The 23,183-nt window shown below is 40.8% G+C and overlaps 2 protein-coding genes across 4 annotated transcripts in view; one reads left to right on the plus strand and one right to left on the minus strand.

Annotated features, from left to right (window-relative positions):
• The window catches only part of ANO10 (anoctamin 10), a 289,033-nt gene extending 286,610 nt beyond the window's left edge, over positions 1-2,423 (plus strand). Inside the window, exon 13 of the mRNA XM_086720284.1 lies at positions 1,957-2,423. Coding sequence (XP_086576410.1) covers positions 1,957-2,061 — 105 coding nt within the window. The 3' untranslated portion in view covers positions 2,062-2,423. The remainder of the gene's footprint in view (positions 1-1,956) is intronic.
• SNRK (SNF related kinase) overlaps positions 1-23,183 on the minus strand; it is a 59,678-nt gene that overhangs the window by 6,103 nt on the left and 30,392 nt on the right. For 2 of the 3 annotated variants that reach the window (XM_086720279.1, XM_086720280.1), the window contains exons 3-5: positions 9,291-9,432; positions 4,097-4,309; positions 1,725-1,859 (exon numbers count right to left, since the gene is read on the minus strand). In XM_086720279.1, the coding sequence (XP_086576405.1) occupies positions 1,725-1,859; positions 4,097-4,309; positions 9,291-9,432 (490 nt within the window). Of the gene's footprint in view, positions 1-1,724; positions 1,860-4,096; positions 4,310-9,290; positions 9,433-10,297; positions 11,665-23,183 lie in introns of those variants that run through there. The other variant, XM_086720281.1, reaches the window with a different exon arrangement.

Here is a 23,183-nt window from a genome sequence, read left to right on the forward strand (position 1 = left end):
TGTCTGCGGCCGGGGGTCCCTGGCTCCCCCTGCCTGCCCCTCCCGGGGAGCTAACTGCTGGTTCAAAGGCCCATCTACTGACTCAGGGTCACTGACCTGAGGGCATGTCCAGCAGCAGAACCAAGTCAGGTCCAGGGTTCTGGCAAAGTCACAGTGACAATAAAAAGAAGGCAAGGAAGCAGATCTACCACCTTGCCTGGGCCCGGGAGGAGGCGAGGCCCTCACAGCATCTCCACTCCAGCATCCCCAGGAGGATAAAAGGAAAAGCTGAGGGAAGGTTCTGCTACTTCTCTATAGCCTCTGTCAGTTTTGTTAACTTTTATAATAAAGTAAAACCAACTTAACTCGTTTACATATGTGATCAAATTTAGATCGAGTTCTGATCTGTTTCCCTAAAAATAGCTCAAATCCAAACATTCCATTCTCCAAGGCTGGGGTGACTCCAGACTCGGTGGCCCGACGTGTGGTGACCCTGCTCTTTCCCATCAGGGGCCTCAGCCCGGGACTAGGTTGATCTCACCACTCAAAGTCATGGTCCTGGTTGGTCTCACTCCCAAGAGCCCCCAGCCCCCGGGGCCCAGTCCTCTTCCAAGCAGATACCACACAGCATGCCTAGGTTTTATTACAGAAGACTCCATCCAGGATATAAATGAAGTTATGAAGACCACTTTCCAGTTCTAGATTTCTAAATCTTTATTCTTTGGCCACCCAGGAACATTTTCGTCTCTCTTCTCTGTCGCCCCATCCCAAGTAACAGCCTACACATGGCAAGCTGACATCACGTAATGTAAATCCAATGGCTTTCTGCCTATTTTAAATAATAATTACTACTTAATATTCACACATACATACATATTCCTATGTGGATGTAAGAGTAGAGAATTATTCAGAGTTGGGAGCATCCTTCTCTTTTTGAATCACTACACTTCCACGGATTACTTCATCTGAAGAGGGAAAGATAAATTATATATAACTTTCGTAGTGGTGATGTCAAAAAGTAACCCTCTCCACGCTTCCATTTTAAATAGAAAGCTAATATGGCAGAAGAAAAAGCAAAGTGGGAAAGAGGGGGTGGGAGGGGAGAGGAGGAGGAGATGGAAAGCACACTCACGACTTAATCAAAGACAACGGTGGTGGCAAAATGCTCCTAACAGTGACAGCACACAGAGCAGCCCAGTTCAGGAGGCAGACCGTATTCTCACTCCCATTATCACTCCCAGTCAGAAAGAGGTTAAGTGACCTCCCAAGGTCAGGCAGCCAATAAATCAGCTAGCTGATGTGTGCAATCACTGAAATCCTGAGCTAACACAATGGCACAGAAATGCCCTGGATGTTCTTAAAAATTATTTAAAAAAACTGAGGGGAAGTATGGCCTTGTTCCTGGAATGAAAAATTAAAGAAAGTAACACATTAATACATATCAGATCTGGAAGAGTTTAATGGAAAATAGTTGACACACACTCAGCTGCTTCTCCAAACGTGTTTTCCTGGCCAGGCCAGCAGCCACAGCCCCTCTCCCCTGAACGCAGGAGGGAAGGTGTCCTTGGTGACGAAGGGACAGGACCCCCACACGCGGAGAGCCCATGCACGGCCTCTCCCATGAGGCCGCCACCCCTGTTTATATTCTCTTGCCCCAAAGAGTGATTAGGAAGCATTTTTGAAAAAGGGGTTCACTATTTCAAAACATTAAACTTACTAAAATCAGGGAGGATTTTTTTTCTCACCTAAACTGGGCCTTGATATTGCTAGGGCTTGCAGATCTGGTTTGTATTTCTTTCTCTTGTTTCTCCCTCAGGATCCTTTCAGCAAGCAGGAAGTATGTGGCCGTGATGTGGTTGTACCTGTTGGTTTCCAGGGCTCTGAGGAAAAGAAGGGGGAACAGACACAAGCCACGTCAGAGGGTTTGCTTTTTTACAAGCAGAACTGATTTTTTTTTTTTTTTTTTTTTTTTTTTAGGTACAAGCAAATGAAGTCCAATGCCCTGGGATCTTTAAAATTATGAAAAAACACAGACAAGAGGAAAAAAAAAACCAAACAAGTCATTATTTAGATCACTTCTGAAATTCTAAAAAATGACTCCATAAAAATGTTCCATTTGTAAGAAAAATAAAAAATGCTGATAGCTGCCGAGCTGGGTGTCAGTTTTCCACACATAAAAAAGGTAGCAAAGCTTTCCAAGAATGTATGTGTTATCCAAAAATGTAATGTGTGTGTCAAAGTGTTTGTTTTCATTAAACTGGCTCACGTGCTCCCATCAGAGTAGGAAATGGCAGTGCGTATGAGAAATCAGAAAAATTAGGAAAAGTTTTTATTTTTACACTCTTTGCATTTATTGGCATTTTACACACTAATGAATTGCTAATGTATCTGAGAGCACGTCATTAGCCTCCTCTTTGAACAAAATCAACGTATTCATTCCTCCACTTCAAAAGAGCGCTTGGAGTACCTAGTCTGGGCACGCACCGTGCGGCCAGGGGCTGTGGCAGCACACGCACAGGGCACACGGCCACCCGCTCTCCTGCAGCCGGCCTGGCCTGGGAAGTGCAAGAGTGCGCGACAAATGGTCTACCGGGCCCAGAAATACGTAGCTGCACTTTGCAGAAACTTTCCATAGTAGAAAATACACAATGAACACTCAGGAAAGAAGCAACACAGCGACTGCTTCTCAAAAATGAACGGGGTTGCGGGGGCAAGGGTCACAGCTAAGGGGCTGGGCAGGCTGAGGGGCCACTCTGAAGAGCCCCCTGATGCAATTCAGGGCTCAGAACGACTTCTTAGAGTGGTTTCCTAAGCGGAGTACCAGATAAGCACATTGGCCTGTGTTCGGGGAATCAAAACACGTGTCTTTGAGTTGAGGAGTCATGCTCAGGAGGAGACGTGGGCCACAGGCGAGACCTGAGACCAGCCTGGGGGCGCCTTGGGCCTCCCTTTCACCATGCACGTGCCCACTAGTGGACAGGAAAACAGGGTCACCTGACCCAGTGAGACTGCCCTTCCCTTCGGATTTCTCATTGAATTTACAGGAATTACAAATCGTTCTAAATGATACCCCTGCATGTATTTATTTAAGCTAAGAACATTAAGCCAATTCAGCCAGATACAAAGAGCCTTCTATCCACTCAAAATGAAAAATCACTTTCTACACATTCCTAAAGCGAATGTCCTTGGCAGAAATAGCAAGTGTCCTGCTCTTCCTGTTCATTTAGGTCATTAAGTAGCCATGGATCAATCTGTGAAAACTCATAATGCAGCTGGCTATCGGTAGAAATGTGTATTTACACCAAAATTTTGAACCTGGTCTTTTTTGTTTTGTTTTGGGTTTTTTGCCCCCCAGAATATGTCCTCTTTCCATTATACCTGTTTCATTCAACAGGTTAACCAACTTTTGATTGTTCATTTGTGGAAATGCTTCATAATTTTCTAGACAGGACCTCTTATAGGAACCAATCATTGCTAAAACAAAGCAACAGCATCTTTATATTATCCCTAATTCCACATTTCTTAGGTTATTAAGACCTAGCTTTGGTTTTAAGGGATTTAATTAACACCTCTGTATCTTGTGGGTTCCAGGTTGCTGTGGCTCTGAAGGGCCAGAAAGTATCACAGCACGATGCAGCCAGTGACGATACCCAAGCCACCAGGCACGGCGGTGACCCACTAAAATGTTACTTACAACAATGTGTGACTGGCCCCATAAGACAAGCCCTGATTTAGAGGCTGGGGTCTGCCCCATTCTCCCTGCCCACTGTGGGACCAGCAGGAGACACGGCAACAAAGAGGATACTGCTGTGGATAAGACGTGCACTGGGATGCACAAGAGGCTACTCCAATCCCCCCCTGTAGGAAGCAAGAGAGGCCACATTACTTGCTGACACCGAGCAACGGTTTACTCGCTCACTAGTACAAAAATAAAAACAATAAAACAACAAAACCCATGAGACAGGCACCGGGCCAGGAACTCTAGAGATAAGTGACATAACCCCCGCCGGCTGGGAACTCTACCCATTACGGTGGCCACAAGCCCTGGCAAGTCAAGAGGAGAGCCCATTCCACGAATCCTAAACCCATGGCCCCATGCGCACGAGTGCCGACATACTCCACAATGGCGTCTCGGTCCGCTATGTCCCCGAGCACCATGCGCTGAATGATGCTGTTGTGTTCCTCCTCCGAGAGGTTTTTGTATGACACAAGGGGGATGTTATACTTTGTGGCTGGCGAAGGGTCCACTCCTTGAAGCCAAGGATGATTCTCAATCTCTTCCAAGGAGGCCCTTCTCTTGGGATCTCTCTGTAGCATCCGTGTGATCAGGCTGGAAAGGAAGGTAAGGTCACTGTTAGAGTAAACTGTTGGAAGGGATTAGTTAACGGTGGATTATTTTATTCATCGGAATTGTTCCCTACATTTAGACCATCAATTCCATTAGGTTCACCGGTGGTGGTGGTGGTGTGGCAGATGGGAATAAAGAAAATTCAGCGTCATCAAATTAATAAATAGAAAAACACAATTGCCGGAAATACTGACAAGCCGAACAGCTTCCCATCATCTACAATTAACTCTAGGTATCAATATCTGTCCTTGATTAACTGTGGCTTAGCGACATACCAGAACCAGCTACGATGATCAGCAATGACACACAGGATAGAGTGCATGAGCCAACTTCTGCTTCCGGAAAAATGAATGACCCTAAATGCCACATGCATCTTGTTTAAAATGCACTGTGCTGGCAAAATAGTAAATGCACACATACATCAAGATGGAAGGAAGGGGTACTCAGGTAAAAATGGAGTCAAAGCGGGAGTCTTAGGAGGCGAATGACAAAGCTAGCCTTTGACCTGACTGCTTCTGCTTTGGGTTTGAAGGCTACAGTGAGTGCATAAAACAGAATATAATGTGTAGGGCCTACTGAAGGCAGGGGACACAACTAGAGCCCTCGTAAGGAGCTGGGACCCCAGCTTCTGTTGAGAAATGAGAAACAAATCTACTGCTAAGATATCAGGCAGGAAACCTGCCTGCCTCGACACTGGCTGTGGAGGTCGGGCATGGAAATCTAAGAATTTCTAGCCACAGGCGGCTCCTCAAACATGCCACATGTTTGTGGTCCAAATTAATAATATGTGTGTGGAACACACAGGGAAGAAGTTAATTTAAAGTGATTTTAAGCTGGAGGTGCTCCTGGGCTCCTACAAGAAGGAAATGCAAACCCTCTCTGTAGCAATGGAACTGAAAGAACTCCCCACACATTACAAAGAATACAACCTCACAGTCAAAAAATATAAAAGAAACAAGCACCTGTAGCAGGAACAAAAAAACACACAACAGCAAAATCAGAATGGTCTTCAAATACTGAATTTTTCTGACACAGACTGTAACTGTGTTGAATATGCTTAAGACATGCAGAAGCCTATCAGATTCTGTATCTCCCCCTCTCTCTGCCCCTCCCCAGCTCACACTTTATCTCTCTCTCTCAAAAATAAACAAACATCAAAAAAAAAAAAAAAAAAAAGACATGGAGAAGCCTTGGGGCGTCTGGATGGCTCAGTCGGTTAAGTGCATGACTTTGGCTCAGATGGTGATCTCACAGTTCATGGGTTCAGCCCCATGTCAGGCTCTGTGCTGACAGCTCAGAGCCTGGCACCTGCTTTGGATTCTGTGTCTCCCTCTCTCTCAAAAATAAAGAAACACTTAAAAAAAAAAAAAAAAAAAAAAAAGGTGGGTGGAGGGGCCTGGGTGGCTTAGTAGGTTCAGGCTACTCTTGATGTCAGCTCAGGTCATGATCTCATGGTTCCTGAGATCAAGCCCCGCATTAGGCTCTGCACTGACAGTGTGGAGCCTGCTTGGGATTCTCTCCCTCTGCCCCTCCTCTGCTCTCTCTCTCTCTCAAAATAAGTAAACATTAAAAAAAAAAAAGCAATGGACAATTTTTAAAAATTAGGCATAAAGAGAATTAGAATTCGAAGACAGAGCCAAAGAAATAACCCTGCATTGGTGGACTAAGAGGTAGAAAATATGAAGGTTAAAAGACATGGGGGACAAGAGTGAAAATACCTAACGTACATCTAACCCACGTTCCAGAAGGGAATGAGGGAATGGGCAAGAAACTGTCTTTGAAAATATAATGGCTAAGGATTTTCCAAATTCATGGAAGAAAACAAATCCTGATCCAGGAAGCCCAACACATCCTAAGCAGAATGAACAGAAGCTCTCAAAGCAGCCTGAGAAGAGACAAATCACCCATGCATGAACAACAGGAGGTTGAACAGCTAACTTCCCAATAGCAACAAGACATATCAGAAGGTGTAGAATAACATCTTCAATAACCTGAGAAAGATCACATGTAACATAAAGCTATCTTCAATGAAAAACTGAGAAAGCTGATCACCAACAAATGCTCATCAAAGAAATTCTAAAGGGTATTAATTTTGGCAGAAGAATGTGATCCCAAGTAGAAGGATATACAAAGTTCTTATGAAACATCTGGGAAATTCTAAACAATTTTTTACTACATATAATAATACTGTCTAATTTGTGGAGTTAAAAAAAAAAAGGTTACTGAAATATTGAATGATACAGTATTCTAAGGATTTTGGGTTGTTTGGGAAGAGAATAAACATAAGGATTAACTTTCAATTTTATTAAATTAAGTATACAAACATGTATGTGTGTGTTAAAACAGACTATAACTTCCAAGCTAGTTGAAGGGAGAGAGCCAAATAAGGCGAAAAAGAAAAACTTCCATCAATCCCAAAGAAGAACAGACAAAAAGAAAAAAAAAAAAAAGAGAGAGAAAAGGAGGACAAATATGAAGCATATAAAAAGAACATAAATACATCTACATCTTTCAGTGAACACAATAAATATGAATGGGAAACTCTCTGATTAAAAGACAAGAATGCTTAGATGGCTCCGAAAACAGCTCCCAGCTGTTAAAAAAAAAAAAAAAAAAAAGATGGGGCGCCTGGGTGGCGCAGTCGGTTAAGCGTCCGACTTCAGCCAGGTCACGATCTCGCGGTCCGTGAGTTCGAGCCCCGCGTCGGGCTCTGGGCTGATGGCTCAGAGCCTGGAGCCTGTTTCCGATTCTGTGTCTCCCTCTCTCTCTGCCCCTCCCCTGTTCATGCTCTGTCTCTCTCTGTCCCAAAAATAAATAAACGTTGAAAAAAAAAAAAATTTAAAAAAAAAAAAAAAAAGATGTACTTAAAACGAAGATGATAAAAGGTTTATTTAAAGGAAAAGAATGGAAAACTATATAGCATACATAAATGCTAAAACCAAAGATGACAGGTTTGGCTAGCTAAAACTAGATAACACAGATTGACTTTAAGGCAAAAAGCATCATTAGAGATAAGGAGTTAAGATATGTAAGTTCAATTCACTGGTAAGATACAACAATTCGCACCTGGTAACATTGCCTCAAAACAGTCAAATAAGAAACTGACAGACCTCCAAGAATAAAACAGTAAATCTACCATCACAGTGGAAGAATATCTTAGTAAGTGATATATCAGGTAATTAATCAAAAAACTCAGAAAAGATGTATGTAATTTTAAACGGCATAATTAACAAGCTTGATCTTAAGGTATACAGAACTGACCCCAACAATTGGAAAATATACATTCTTTTCCAGAACAAAAGGATCCTTTACAAAAATTGACTCCATGCTATGCATTAAGCAAGCCTCAACAATTTGAAACAAACAAAAAACTAGTTACTATATAGACTATATTCTTGAACTACAATGCAATTAAGTTAGAAATGAAGAACAAAAAGCTAATTACAAAAACTCTATACACTTGAAAATGTAAAACTCCCTTCTAAAAACTTACAGGTTAAATAAACCATTTGAAACTAGAAAATCCTCAGAACTGAATAACAGGTCTATAAATCAAAACTAGTTAAGATGCCAGAAAAACGGTGCCAGAAGGCAATTTATGTGGCCGTAACTCTGCCATTAGAACAGGAAAATTTGTGAGCTGAGTATCCAACATAAGACGGGGGGGGGGGGGGGGGGGGAGGGGGGGAGAAAAGAGGAAGAATTAGCCCATGCAATAGGTAGAAGGAAAATAATACAGATAAAATTCACAACATAAAACAAAAAATACAAGCAAATTAATAAAGATAAAAGGCAGTTCTTTGAAAAAGACTAATAAAATGAACAAACTTCAGGTAAGACTTATCAAGAGAAGGCAAAAACTATCAATATTGGAATGATAATGTGCAACATCCCCATTGATCTATACACTTTACAAATATAATTAGAAAATATAAATACTTACGGCCAATAAATTTGAAAACTGACATAAAATGGACAAACTCCTTAAAAAACACAAGTTAGCAAAACTGATATAGGAAAAAGCAGAAAAATGAATGGTCCTACGATTACTAAAAATAATCCCTCTAGGAGGGAGAAACAGAAGGCTTCTAAGATATTACTACTGTTCTATTTCTTAAGCTAGAACAGGTTCTACCACTGTCACATCATTAGTAGCTGGAGAAGCCAGTATCTGAATCCAGAGAGTTTGAGTATGTAAATTCTTAACCATCCACCACACGGCTTAAGATGGGGCTCCACTTGGAGAAAAGATGTCTCAAGCTATCAGATTTTCTTACCAGCTGATGGGAAAAACTAAACTCTTTGCTACTACAGCAAAATCCTTTAAGCAGTAGCTATAATCTCAGCTGAACTTACTTAAAAATATCACTCATTAAAAAAATAATAATAATACACACACACGCAATGTCAATGAAATACTGAGCTTCTAACAGTTCTTTTATATTTGTCACTATGTTTATCATAGAACTATAAAGTACTCTAAATTCCAAAGAGTCAACTTGAGTGTACTTTTGTTTGCTGGCTTCCCACAATCCTATAAACCAAAACAGAGCTCTTCTGTCGACTGGGGAGAGTCATGTTGTGAATAAAATCACGGGATAAAATCTCTTTTGCTGAAGCAAAAAGAGAAAGGTAGTTCCCATGGTAATATCTTCATTTCAAGTGAGTAACTACCATTCTTGGAGGCTGAAGAGGCATGCAATGGATTTCAAGAAAACAAATATATTTAAGAAACAGACTAATACATTTTGTACTCTAATATCAAATTTCAAGTCATATTCTGGGTTGACCCCCCAAATACACTTAACAAGAACAAAATATCAAGTTTGAAAATTAAAAGAAACCCAGATGCTCAGGTGCTGAAGTCACCTCAAATTTTTTTGACGTGTGAATAAAATAAAACTTCTGGTTTTTATATGAGCACTTAAGTTTCCACATTCTTTTTTTGTTTGTTTTTACTTACTCTTTACACTCTTTGGACACATGGGATGGTACTGTATATTTGCAATCCATGATCATGGTCAATGTCTCACTGTCATTGGCCTCTTGAAAGGGTGGCTGTCCACACACCAACATGAAAAGGATCACTCCCAGACTCCAAATATCTACAAATTAAAAGACAGACTGTTAAACACTGGACGAGTTAGAAAACCAAAAACACTAAGAAGAGCAAAAGTAGACTAACAACATTATTTTATTTAAATAGTGAAAAGCATTTATATCTCAAAACAATAACAACAACAACAACAAACATTTAGGGAAGAAAACTTAAGCCCCAATAAGGCAGGGAGGGTATCTGTCTTGTTCACTGTTTTTCTATTCACTTCAGCCACAGGGTGAATGGTCAATAAATGTTCAACAAATTAATTCATTTATTCATTAGTTAATGGCAAGAACATCAAGTGGAAAGTAACAATCAAGGTTCCCAAGCCACTGGACAACAGACTGCCGTTTTTCTCATGACATTATTTACCAGAGAAAAAACTATTAATACTCTGAGACATGAAACGGATCTTGCCTAATATCACAATTATCTCAGTTGTTCTTTACCTCGATCCTGGTTAGAGAACCAGATAATGTTAAGTCACAGTCACAGTCATTTTATAGTTAAGAAAATTAAAATTCAGAGAGGACAGAACTATTTCTGTGTTGTCAATAAAGAAAAAGACAGGTTATATATTATTTCCAAGGCCAGAGCTAGGTCTGAACGTGTAAGTAACCAGGAGACACACTGTGGCTTAAAAACAGCAGAGGCTACTTAAATAAAGCACTGGAAAAGATAGTAGGTTTTCCATCACTGTAAGTATTTCAGCAAAGGCTGAGCAACTAACATTCTACACAAGACATTCCTGTACTGACTGTAAGTCTGGACGAGCTGACATCTGAGGACCCTCCCAACTGCAGCATTAGATTAACTCCCACAATAACAAATAACCCCCTACACTTCTTGCCATTAAATAACAAACTCACCAATCAGTTGGAAAAATGATGGCTTTTCAAATGAAAAAAGGATGACTCCATTTAGGAAGGATAGCACAAATCATTCATTCATTCCAGAAACTAAAGTATAGACATGCTACATAAACATTCACATAACAAGAGATGATGAATTCAAGAAGCTTTCTACCAGAAAAAGGCCACCACAAAGAATGGAGAGGCAAGCCACGTGGACTTTGTCACCACATCTGTTAATACTCAACTGCTATTTTCACTTAACCTTAAACACTCAAACTAATGAAGGATCCATATTACTTTCCAGCAGAATTATAATCTGTTAATAAAATATCTTTTCCTTGGTCCAAACTAAACAAAGAAGGCAATAAGGCAGAAACCCAAAATTATAAACACCTGTGACTTTTTTGTACGTATACAATAAATTTTACTAAGGATGCCTCAGTGGAAATAAGTGAAACAGATGGAAAAATCTACTAAAATTAAAACATTACATATGTAAGAATGAAAGAGACCTAAAGAGCATTCAGTCTGAACCTTAAGCTCTGCAGTGTCCCTAAGAGGTCTGCCTGGCATTGTTATAGGATGCATGAATTATGTGACCTACCGCCCCAGGACAGCAAGCTGGCTCCACTCACTGACCCACATTTCTTTACCTTGATCTTGGAATGCAGAGGGCCATCCCCGTGCAAAGTCCAACAATCTGCATAATGGTGGCTAGCTGCATCTGCTCTTTAAACCTCTGGTGAGAAGAATTTATAATCCCAATTCTAGTTGTAACTTAGTAGGAATTTCAAAGGAAATTTACCTAGTTGATGGTTAACTTAAACCCTCTTTGAACAACCTGAACCTGCTATTTTGGGGGGTCACCTGCCCCAACTCCCAAGCCACTACTGTGAACAAGTGGCAATTACATTTATTCTCCTTTAACGCAGTGCCCCCTCCCTCATTTCACAAAGCAGTTATATTCTAGAAACTCACGATAAAGCAAACTCACCTTTTCAATGATGTTCACTACACAAGGAGGGAAACACACCACATTTTTTTTTTTGGTTCGTTTATTTTATTTTGCGTTATTTTATTTTTGGCTATCTCTTCTCCGAAGAAGGGAAAGGAATTTTAAATGGCTCGCAATAAAAATGCATAAAAATAAAAATCAGGGTAGTTAAAATAAAAACTTTCTTCTGTTGTTCAAATATTGACAATGTCTGAGGTTACTGCTATAACCAAGCCTAACCATTAATACACATGTATTTGAGACACACTAAATTCGTCTTTCCATATAAATCCTACAAAACAACAATTTGTATAAAATGAATCTGGTCACATTATTTCTTCTACCATCTCGTATTTCAACTGTGAATAAACTAGTTTGTTTTTTTAGCTTTTTACTTTTTCTCTATACTAAATTGGAGATGATATCTGACAGTGCAACTACACAAAGCTTATGTTTTTTTTTTTTTAATTTTTTTTTCAACGTTTTTATTTATTTTTGGGACAGAGAGAGACAGAGCACAAATGGGGGAGGGGCAGAGAGAGAGGGAGACACAGAATCGGAAACAGGCTCCAGGCTCCGAGCCATCAGCCCAGAGCCTGACGCGGGGCTCGAACTCACGGACCGCGAGATCGTGACCTGGCTGAAGTCGGACGCTTAACCGACTGCGCCAACCAGGTGCCCCTCAAAGCTTATATTTTAAAAGCATAAGCAATAATATAAATATCAACTAATAATTACCCCAAGTTCTTATCAGGTTAAAGAAAACTTTCTGTTAAATATCAACCTCAACAGTAACAAGGAAGTCCAATTCTTTGGAAAGGTTCTCTGCAGGATCATTTCTCCAAGCAAACTCACACACTCCACTTGCTAGGAAGTGGTGCACAATCAGAAGAGTAAAAGAAGGAAAATAACATAAATATATATACCGTTTCCACTGCTTCCGGTCAGAGATCCAAAAATTTCTGAACATACAGATGCTGAATATTTGAGAAATGTGGAAAAATAAGTAGTCTGCAAAGCTAAGTGACATCAGGCAAAGGATCTAAACTAGACGAGAACAGCAGTGGGGTCAGGGGGACAAAGTTTTAGAAAGGGCAAATGACCCTCTCACTGGGACAACCTGATTATTCATGGGGCCGCTTATGCCATTTATTTATTTTCCAGACTTTTAATTTCTCTTCTTATTCTACTGTCTTGGAATGATTTTACTTTTCCATCCTAAGGCCAAAGGAAAGAGATAAAAAGTTACTAAATAAACACAAAGTGGTATGACTTTAGCCAAGTGATTGAAACGTGTTTCTCCACTGTTCAATGGGCACAGTAGCAATAACGCACTTCCTCTTAACGCTGTTGTGGGTATTAAACAGAAAACTCGAATGCGCGCCGAGTATTCCGGACAGAGCCCAGCACACATTCTAAGGAGGCTGCAGTGCCTCGCCCCCATCCATCTGTGTTGGGCGGGCACTGCTCCTGAGCACAGGGGACACAGAGATGAATGGGGGACACCCGTGCCCTTACAGGACTCCCAATTCACTGTGAGAAACAGACGACAGATAGCTCAGAAGGCACAAAGCCAACAAGAAGCACCAGTGGAGATGAGGGGAGAGGAACAGGAAAGGCCTCTTGGTAATACAGCTAAAAAAGGTGGTAATTCATAATCTTGGATCCCCAGGACAAGACAGGTGGTATCACAGGGCTAAGAATGGCAACAAGAAAGATTATCTATTACTTTCCCCTCAAATGGGGGAAGGAGTTGGCACACATCTTAATAAAAATTCCTTTTTTAAGATTTTTAAATTTAAGTTTATTTATTTGAGAGAGAGAGTATGTGCTCATGTGTAAGCAGGGGAGGAGCGGAGGAAAGAGAGAGAATCCCAAGCCGGCTCCGACGCTGTCAGCACAGAGCCTGATGCGGGGCTCGAGCTCACGAACTGTGAGATCATGACCTGAGCCAAAACCAAGAGTCAGACACTTAACTGACTGAGCCACACAGGCACCCCTAAAAATTCATTTTTGTATTTTAAAATATCTTTTTCCATTAAAAAAACCTTGCTTATAAAACTACACACTCCCGAGGTATAGATCATAGACTCAGCTTGAGATCCGCCAAGTCTTTAAGGGGGATGGATGGAGGGAGACAGGTGAGAGAAAAGCATGGAATGGGGATTTTCTATTATTTTTTATTTTTTAAAAATGTTAACGGAATTGTCTATTGTACACAGGTTAACAAATATCAACCATCTGAAAAATCAAACTTAATGTTTTGACTTCAGACCCAGGTATAGGCCCTTGGTTAAAAAAAAATGGAAAAAGAAAATATTACTTAATACATATAGTTCTTCTGGTTAAAAAAAAAAAAAAACACTTCCAACTTATGGAACCGTGGGAAGGGGTGGAAAGATACTGAAGTCCTTGTTGATATAAAGGCTGGGAGTTACTGGTCTCCCTCAAGCTGCCAAAAATGAGCAGTGAAGTCTCCTTTAGCTGCTAACATTCAGTAGGTCAACTGTCATAACACAGTTTAATTATGCCATTTCTAGGGTTGGAGGTGGAGTTTAAACTACAAAGATCATTTTAGGAAGGCTAACAAAAGATCAAAATGAAAACAAAACAGTCTAAAAGAACATACTAACAATTTGAGGAAACACTACTGTCAAAGGGTGGGCGGGGGGTGGCTGGAGGGTGTCATGACTGCTGAGAGGTCTTCTAAAAAGTCACTTCTGAAGTGAATTATCTAGAGACCAAAAAAAAAAAAAAAAAAAAAAAGAGCAGGGATTAGAAAGTAATAAAAATGGGAAGACCAGGAGAAAAGTTCTAGGCAGAAACCTCTATTTTTTTCTTCTCACTTTCTTTTATCAGTGTAGCCATCAGTCACGAAAGCAGCAACAGAATGTTCTAAAACCACTACAGACGAAGTATGGCACCTTTCACGACACCCCTTAAAACCGGCAGGATTTAAGCAAACACTTTTCAGTTCCAACTGTGGTTAGCAGCAACCGACGTATGACCCAAAACGAATGTAGAAAGCAATGCTTTCTTGGAAGAGCAGCACTGTTACAGAAGCGTGTCGGTCTCACGACCTTTGTTTCTGGTACCGGGGTCTTCTGGTGTGAATTCCTACCTACACAACAGGATCTACCTGCATTCAAAACCACCTAGAGCTCCGGATGCTGAAGATTCTTGTTCCCAACAAGATCAGTGGTTGGTTCTGAGGGGCCTGACTAGAGACCACTCTCCAAGTGGTAAGAGTGGGGTAGACAAGGAATGAAGAATTTGGACAAGTCCATGTTTTAGGGTATCTACCTTATTTCCGGTTTTACCAACACTCCAGTTAGAAGCAACTTTCTATTACTTAACCAGCAATCATTTCTTCTCTTAAAAAGAAAGTTAGAGGGGCGCCTGGGTGGCGCAGTCGGTTAAGCGTCCAACTTCAGCCAGGTCACGATCTCGCGGTCCGGGAGTTCGAGCCCCGCGTCAGGCTCTGGGCTGATGGCTCGGAGCCTGGAGCCTGTTTCCGATTCTGTGTCTCCCTCTCTCTCTGCCCCTCCCCCGTTCATGCTCTGTCTCTCTCTGTCCCAAAAATAAATAAACGTTGAAAAAAAAAATTAAGAAAATAAATAAATAAATAAATAAATAAATAAATAAATAAAAGTTAGAATAGGGGCGCCTGGGTGGCTCAGTCGATTAAGCGTCTGACTCTTGATCTCGGCACAGGTCATGACCTCATGACTTCATGGTTCGTGAGTTCGAGCTCTGCATCAGGGCAATACTCACTGTTAGTGTGGAGCCTGCTTGGGATTCTTTTTCCCTCTCTCTGTCCCTCCCCGGCTCGTGTGCTCTTTCTCAAAATAAATAAATAAACTTAAAAAAAAAAGAAAATCAGTGGGGTGCCTGGGTGGCTCAGTCGGTTTGGCATCCAACTTCGGCTCAGGTCGTGATCTCACGGCTCATGAGTTCAAGCCCCGCGGCGGGCCTTGTGCCGACAGCTCAGAGCCTGGAGCCTGCTTCCGATTCTGTGTCTCCCCCTCTCTCTGCCCCTCCCCCACCCACGCTCTGTCTCTCTCTTCCAAAAATAAATAAACATTAAAAAAAAAGAAAAAAAAGAAAGAATGAATGCCATCACTCATACCTACTTCAAAACAGTTCTTTCCCACACCTGAATCCACCTGGGGACTTCAAAACTCAATGCTGTCCAAACTAAGCTCGTCACTTTGTACCTAAGTGTATTTGTCTCATTTGGGTTCTAGTGTGGTCTGTGGCACCTCCAATCAAAACTTAGGAGGCATCCTGGACTCTGTACCACAGGTGTCCCCTCACTTCCACATCAGGAAGATCGTGCCAGTTCTGGCATGGGCCCACAGTCCTCCAGGGCTCCTACCGCTGACCTCCAGCTCCCCGAGATCCCCCCAAACCGCCCTCCCAGCTGGCAACCAGGGCATCGCCGCGGTGAGCTGTAATCGCAGACGTCTTCCTCCATTACCCGGAGCTCCAGGGCAGCACATGTCCCCTGCATCCTCAGAAGTTTGCTGAACGAAACCGACCTGAAGCTAAAGAGACGGCAAACGCTTCTGCAAATACCGTTTGGACAGGACGCCCCAGAGGGCAGCCGCCGCGGAGGTCCTCGGTACGCGGGCAGTGGGCAGTTACGGACGGCTTTCAAATAAAAGCTAGGAGGGAAAGGAGAGGGAGTGTCTGGAGTGGGGACAGAGGGGTATCAGTGAAAACAAGCTGCAGTTTCTTTTAGTGAGGGGTTTAACGCCTGGCGCAAACCTCTCTTTTCAAGTCGAAAGAAAATAGGAAAAAGTTCAAGAAGTCTGAAGGTTATCAAACGTGTGGGACGGCACACGTTCACGCAAGTGCAAACCCGACAAGCAGCAGACATCCTTCCAACTCCGCATTCTTTCATAAATCACCTCACAAATCTGATTTTAGCAACCTCGGTAGATGGAGAGCGAAAGATGGTGACTTCCTTCAGTGCGGTCTAATGAAAAAGTATGCCTGGGCTAAAGCATCCGAGAGACCTGGGTTCAAATCCTACCTTGGCCATTTAATTAGCTCTGTATTCTTGGCCAAGTTATACCTGCCTTCTGTGCCTCTGAGTTTTCTCTCCTACAAAAGGTGGACATCACCGCTCAGCTGGCGATTTCCGTGAGGGTGTCCAGGCAAAAAGTGCCACACGGATCCCGGCAGAACATGGAAGGATTGATAAAAATCCTTGCCTCGAAGCGAAGGAGTGAGACTGGTAGGGAAAAGCGAAAGGAATTTTATACTTTTTATTCAATATACTTCTGTACTATTTGAATTCTCTTACAAGAACATTCATTTATATTCATTTATTGCTTATAAAAAAGTAATTAAAAATTAGCTGTGCTTAACAGAACATTATGAAGTGTACATACTTCAATGGGAGAAGCAGAAGCGTCTTTAGAAGAATGTCAAGGTAATGCGGTAATAAAAAAAAAAAAAAGCCTGCTCACTGAGACAGTGATTCTCAACCTGTACGTCTGGGGACACTAGATTCCGTAAGATTCCCTTGATAAATTCACAGACCCATCTCTCCACAGCATGAACAGTTACAATTATCTTAGCTTTAATTTTTAGCACAGATAACTTCTGCCAAGGACCAAAAGTACTTCAAGTACTTCAAGTATTCAACTCGGGGTCTTGTGCAGCAAGGGGAGTCCGGTCAGTGCTGCCGGCCACTCACCCTCCGGCCCGTCTCTGCGCTTCAGACACACCCGCGGGTAACCAAGGGGAAGGGGACGCCGGAGCCACAACCGCCGCAGCGCGGCCCACCTCGGGGACGATCCCGGAGTCTGTTTCCGAACCTCCGCCTAGCCGAAAAGCCCCTCAAGGCACTGCTCAACATCCAGGTGAGGCAAGAGTCCTTTACAAATCCACAGCTTTCCAAAACTACACCTTTTAAAAAACACCTTGTGAAGACGAGATGCTTCCTTTTACAAGCTTTTGGAAAAATCAAAATCTCTAGTTTTTGTCCCGTTACTATAACACCAGCCCCAAGTCTAATGTTCCTATTTTAGAAATACTTTCCCAACGTGGAAACAAGGGCCATCAGCATGGCCCCATGCACACGAGCACATTCCTCTCCTAGGAATTTCAACACGGATGCTCTTCAAAGAGGGGCTACTGCCACGGACACACGGCAACCGGAAGTTCAGTTTTCAGAAGAGACTTCACACTTCAACTCCCGCAAGAGTATGACCGACGCAAACCTCACAAGCAGAACACTGGTCTAGAAAGGAGGAATGCTGAGATTTAGTATCAGGTCTAAAAGCCTCCGATTCGATTTGTCTAGACAAACAACATAAACCACACCGATTGAAGAACTATATGAGTAGCATTTTATACATGTGAAGTCTGCTTGATGCTTCAGTTTAATATCTGGTGGAGTGCTATGATGTTTTCTTAAATTTATTCTAAAAGCAGAGCTTTCTGTATAAGGTTGAAGTATGCTAACGTAAGACAAATATACAAGCCATGAAAATATCAGTTAATAAAAATCATCTGCATATGCCAACTCCCGTGGGTTTTCTTTCAAAAGGCATGCAGTGTTTAATGCAACACATACAGTTTTCTGGGTGTGAGGGATAAAAGTCAAGTGAAGTTTGCCCTTTGACACAACACAGCATTGCCCTAGAGTCCCCAAAAAGGTTTAAGCTTGTCAAAAAACTTTAATTCTCATTTGAGGATAAAGAGAAAAAAAAAAAAACTTTAAAATACTGTATTTGCTATAATAAGATTCAAAATTCAAAATATTGGTTCTTCAAAGGTTTGATTTTGGCTAGTTCTCCATACCTAACACCTAAACAGGCATGTGGCTGAGAAGTGTATACAACTTCTTTCCCTACATTACAAAACACAAACAACAAAAAAAAATCAGCATGTTATACCTTTCTAGGAATAACAATCAACATACAACCTGATTGGTTCCACATAGGATATGACTTTCAGATTATTCCTCCATATTAAAACTTTAGCTAGAAAGTTCTCTCAAATATAACCGCACATTTCCCAGTTTTTAAGTTAACATTTACTTTTTTCAGATTATGAGAGTAATACATGTTTAATGACATAAGATTCTATTAGCAGCCTGTAGGAGACTCCCACACACTCATCAACACCACAATCTTTAATATTAGCCTATTAGGCAAAAATATGATAGATTTGGTTTTATTTGTACTGTCCTGATTACTTTTCCCCCATTTCTTCAAGGTATAATTTACATACCCTGGAAGTGACCGTTGTTAGTGTGCATTTCTGCTAGTTCTAACAAATGCAGTCATGAGGTCACTGCCACAATCCAGATATGGAGCAGCTCTATCACTCCAGAAGGTTCCCTGTACCTTTACATTCCTCCCCTGTTCCTGGCCCAGCCCCTGGCAACCACAACTCCATTTTCTGCCCCTGGAAGTCTTGCCCATAAATGGAATCCTACAGGATGTAGGTCTGGCTTTTTTAACTAATACATTTGAGATTCATCCATGGTGCCGCACATGTCAATAGGTCATCACTTTTTATTGTTCCAATGATCTTCCACTGCACAGATGTTTCAAAGCTTATTTCGGTCTGGGGCAACTATGAATAAAATCAATAAAACCATCTGTGTACAGATGTTTGTGCAGACTTAAGTTTTCATTTCTCTTGGGCAAATACCTAGGCAAGGGTGGGCTTCCTAAGCCATATAGTTAAGTGTACATGAGCTTTAAAGGAACTGCCTGATTTTTCACGGTGGCGCTAGGATTTTTACATTCCCGTCCTCAAAGTATGAGAATTCCAGTTGTTCCATTCACACCCTTGTAAGCCCTTGGTACTGGCAGTTTAAAAAATCCCACCCATCCTAACAGATGTACTTTTAGTTTGCATTTTCCCTGATGACTAATGATGTGGGGCATCCACATGAGCTTATTATTCTATTATGCCTTCTCTGGTGAATTGTTTGTTTGCATCTTTCGTCCATTTAACATTGAGTTGCCTTTTAATTTACTGAGTTTTGAGAGTTCTTATTTTATATATAACCTCTAGTAATACAGAAAAAAGCTTTATTTTAAAATGGCCATATTGACTGTATTTATATTTCCTGAAAACAGCTTCAAAAGCTTTCTCAAAAAATTACTTGAGTATAGTTGACGTTCACAGTCATATTAGCTTCCAACATAGTGTCCAACATAGTGATTTGACGATTCTATACATTACTCAGTGCTCATCGTGAGAAGGGTAGTCACCATACAACATTATTACAACATCCTTTGTACTTTCCATTTCTGTGACTTACTTATTTAAATGTATACCTCTTAATTCCTTTTATCTGTTTCACCCCTCCCCCCACGCACCCCACCCCTCTGGCCACTTGTTTTCTGTATTTAAGAGGCTGATTTTTTTGTTCATTTGTTTTGGTTTTCAGATTCCATATGTAAGGGAAACCATATGGTATTTGACTTTCTCTGACTTAATTCACTTAGTATAATACCCTCTACGTCCATCCATGTTGCCGCAAACGGCAAGATCTCCTCTGTTTTTAATGGCTTAGTACTCCATTGTGTGTTGTGTGTATACAAACTACATCTTCTTTATCTATTCATCTATCGATGGACACTTAGGTTGCTTCCATATCCTAGCTGTTGTAAATCATACTGCAATGAACATAAGAGTACATAAACCTTTTCAAACTACTGTTTTTTTATTCTTTGGTTAAATACCCAGTAGCAGAATTATTAACTGTATGGCATTTCTATTTTTAATTTTTTTTTGAGGAACCACCACACTGTTTTCCACAGTGGGTTCCACCAATTTACTTTCCCACCAACAGTGCACAGGGGTTCCCTTTTCTCCCCATGCTTGCCCAACACTGGTTATTTCTTGTTTTTTTGACACTAGCCGTTCTGAGCAGTTGAGGTGATCTCCCATTGCAGTTTTGATGTGCATTTCCCAGATGATTAGTAAGGCTGAGCATCTTTTCACAGGTCTGCTGGTCATCTGTTGGTTCTCTCTGGAAAAATGTCTGTTCAGGTCCTCTGCCCATTTTTTAATTGGACTGTCTGTGTTTCTGGTGTTGAGTTATAGAAGTTCTTTATATATTTTGGATTTATTATTTGCAAATATCTTCTGAGCTCTGAGAATTCTTTATGTATTCTCTATCAAATATGTGACTTCCAAATATTTTGTCCCAATTGGTGTCTTAAGATCTTTCAAGAAGCACGAGCTGAGGGGCACCTGGATGGCTCAGTCAGCTAAGCGGCCAACTCTTGATTTCAGCTCAGGTCATGATCTTACAGTTCATGGGATTGAGCTCCACATTGGGCTCTGCACTGACCATGTGGAGCTTGCTTGGGATTCTCTCTCTCCCTCTCTCTCTGACCCTCCCCGGCTGTCTCTCTCTCAAAATAAATAAATAAACATTTTTAAAAAAAGAAGGAGTTCATTTTGGTAAAATCCAATTTATCAAGTTTTTCTTTTATAGATTGTGCTTTTGATGCTCTATCTAAAATAGCTTTGCCTAAGTCAAAGCTACAGAGATCTTCTGTTTTCTTCTAGAACTTTTACAGTCCTATGTTTCACATTTAAGTCTATGATGCACATTTGAGTTTTTGTAAGTGTATAAGGAATGGATCAAGATTCATTTTTTGCATATGGATATCCAATTGTTCCAGTACATTGTTGAAGACTACTTAGGCTTTGTCCACTAAATTGCTTTAGCACTTCTGCCGAAAAATCAGTTGATCATATGTGTGGGTTTATTTATGGACTATATCCTATTCCACTGATTTATATGTATGCCCTTTTCTTAACACTATATAGTCTTGATTATTGTAGCTTTATACTAAGTCCTGAATACTCCAGTTACTTTTAAGGTTAAACTTTTCCATCTTTATTGGTTATTCACATGACCTCTTAATGAACTCTCTTTTCATTTGTCTTTAGTAGAGTTCCTCATTGATTTGTAAGAGCTCTTTCAATAGTAAGAATAGTAATCATCTATGTTACAAATTATTTCCTTGGTTTGTTTCCTAATTATAATTTCTAAAAAAATACATGTACAACCATACCATAAACTGGAATCAAACCATATCCATAAACTGGAATCAAATCTATTACCTTTTCCTTATGATTCCTGTTTAGAAAGGCCAAGATCTTATAAATGTTTGCTTTTGGGGGGGGGGGGGGCATGTAATTCGTGTTATACAAATCCTTAATTCACCTGGAATTTATTTTGACACATAACACAGACAGGAATCTGTCATTCCTTCTTCCTTAAATGTTTAACTATTTCCAATACAATTTATTAAATAATTCCTCCTCTGATGCCTTCTGATAATCGAGGAAGTTAAAACTATTAGAGCCCGTTTGCCTGCATCACTTAAAATCACCAGCTAAAGAACCATGCTGGGGTATAGTGGTGTCCTTGGGGGAATCGGTCCTTATACTAAAGGGTCACAAAGCAGACACTGATACAAGTACTCAACAAATGTGTGGCACCACTATTTGCCAGGCACTGTGCTAGGTGCTGGGATGTAATCATAATGAGACCTTAGAGGTTGGCAACAAAGGGAGAATGTCCAGGACAGATGACACCATTGCCCTTTGTGTCCCTTGCCACAATTCATCTCTCTTGATTCATCTGCAGGAAAACAATGACCATCTGGCTCCATCTTACCTTCCACCGAGGATACCCGTGTTAGAGTTGCTTCCAACTCTAAAGTATGTACCTCACCCTACCTCCAAGAGCCCATAAGCACTGCTAAAGGCTTGGGCTCCATGTAGTAAACAGAGGGACTATCATATTTGGTTTGTTCTCCTCCCAGTTATGAGAAAGAACTGATATACGCCTGCATAACTTTAACGTGTAGAACGACAGTCTGGTTTACGCATGTTGTGAAATGATTTAGTTAACATCCATGATCTCATACAGAGACAATAAAAAGAAAAAATAATTTCTCCTTGTGATGAGATTTCTTAGGATCTATTCTCTTAACTCTCCTATATACCACACAACAGTGTGAACTATAGTCGTCATGCTGTTCATTGCATCCCCGGTACTTATTTAATCTTATAACTGGAAGTTTATACTTTTTGAACACCTTTTTCAAATCCCCATCCCTTGCCTCTGGTAACCACACTCTGATCTCTTTCCCTGAGTATGGGGTTTGTTTTGGTTTGGTTTTAGATTTTCACATATACAAGTGAGATCATACAGTATTTATCTGTCTTATCTCACTTAGCACAACATCTGCAAGTCCATATTGTCACAAATGGTAGGATTTCCTAATTTTTTATAGCTGAATAATATCCCATGGTATGTGTGTATACATATATATACCACAACTCCCTTACCCATTTATCCACTGATGGACACTTAGGGTTGTTTTAATGTCTTGGCTATTGTCAACAATGCCGCTCTGAACATGGGGGTGCAGAGATCTTTTTGAGTTAGTATTTTCATTTCCTTTGGATATATTCCCAGAGGTGGAATTGTTGAATCATATAGTACTATTTTTAGTTTTCTGAGCAAACTCCAGTTTTCCATATGGTTGTACCAATTTATATTCCAACCAACAGTGCAGAAGGTTTCCCTTTTCTCCACATCCACAACGGCATTTGTTATCTCTTGTCTTTCTGATGATGGCCTTTCTAGCAGGCACAAGGGAGTATCTCATTGCGGTTTTAATTTGCATTTCTCTGGTGACTAGTGATATTGAACATCTTTTCATGTAACTGTTGGCCATTTATATATCTTCTTTAGAAAAATGTCTATTTAGGATCTTTATCCATTTTTAACTGGATTATTTGGTTTTATTGTTGTTGAGCTGGAGTTATTTTATATAGTTTTGATATTAATTGCTTATCAGATACATGGTTTGCAGATATTTTTTTCCCATTCCATAGGTTGTC

This window comes from Puma concolor, chromosome C2 (genome assembly GCF_028749965.1).
Source record: "Puma concolor isolate L17-30 chromosome C2, mPumCon1.1.hap2, whole genome shotgun sequence".
Taxonomy (NCBI): domain Eukaryota; kingdom Metazoa; phylum Chordata; class Mammalia; order Carnivora; family Felidae; genus Puma; species Puma concolor.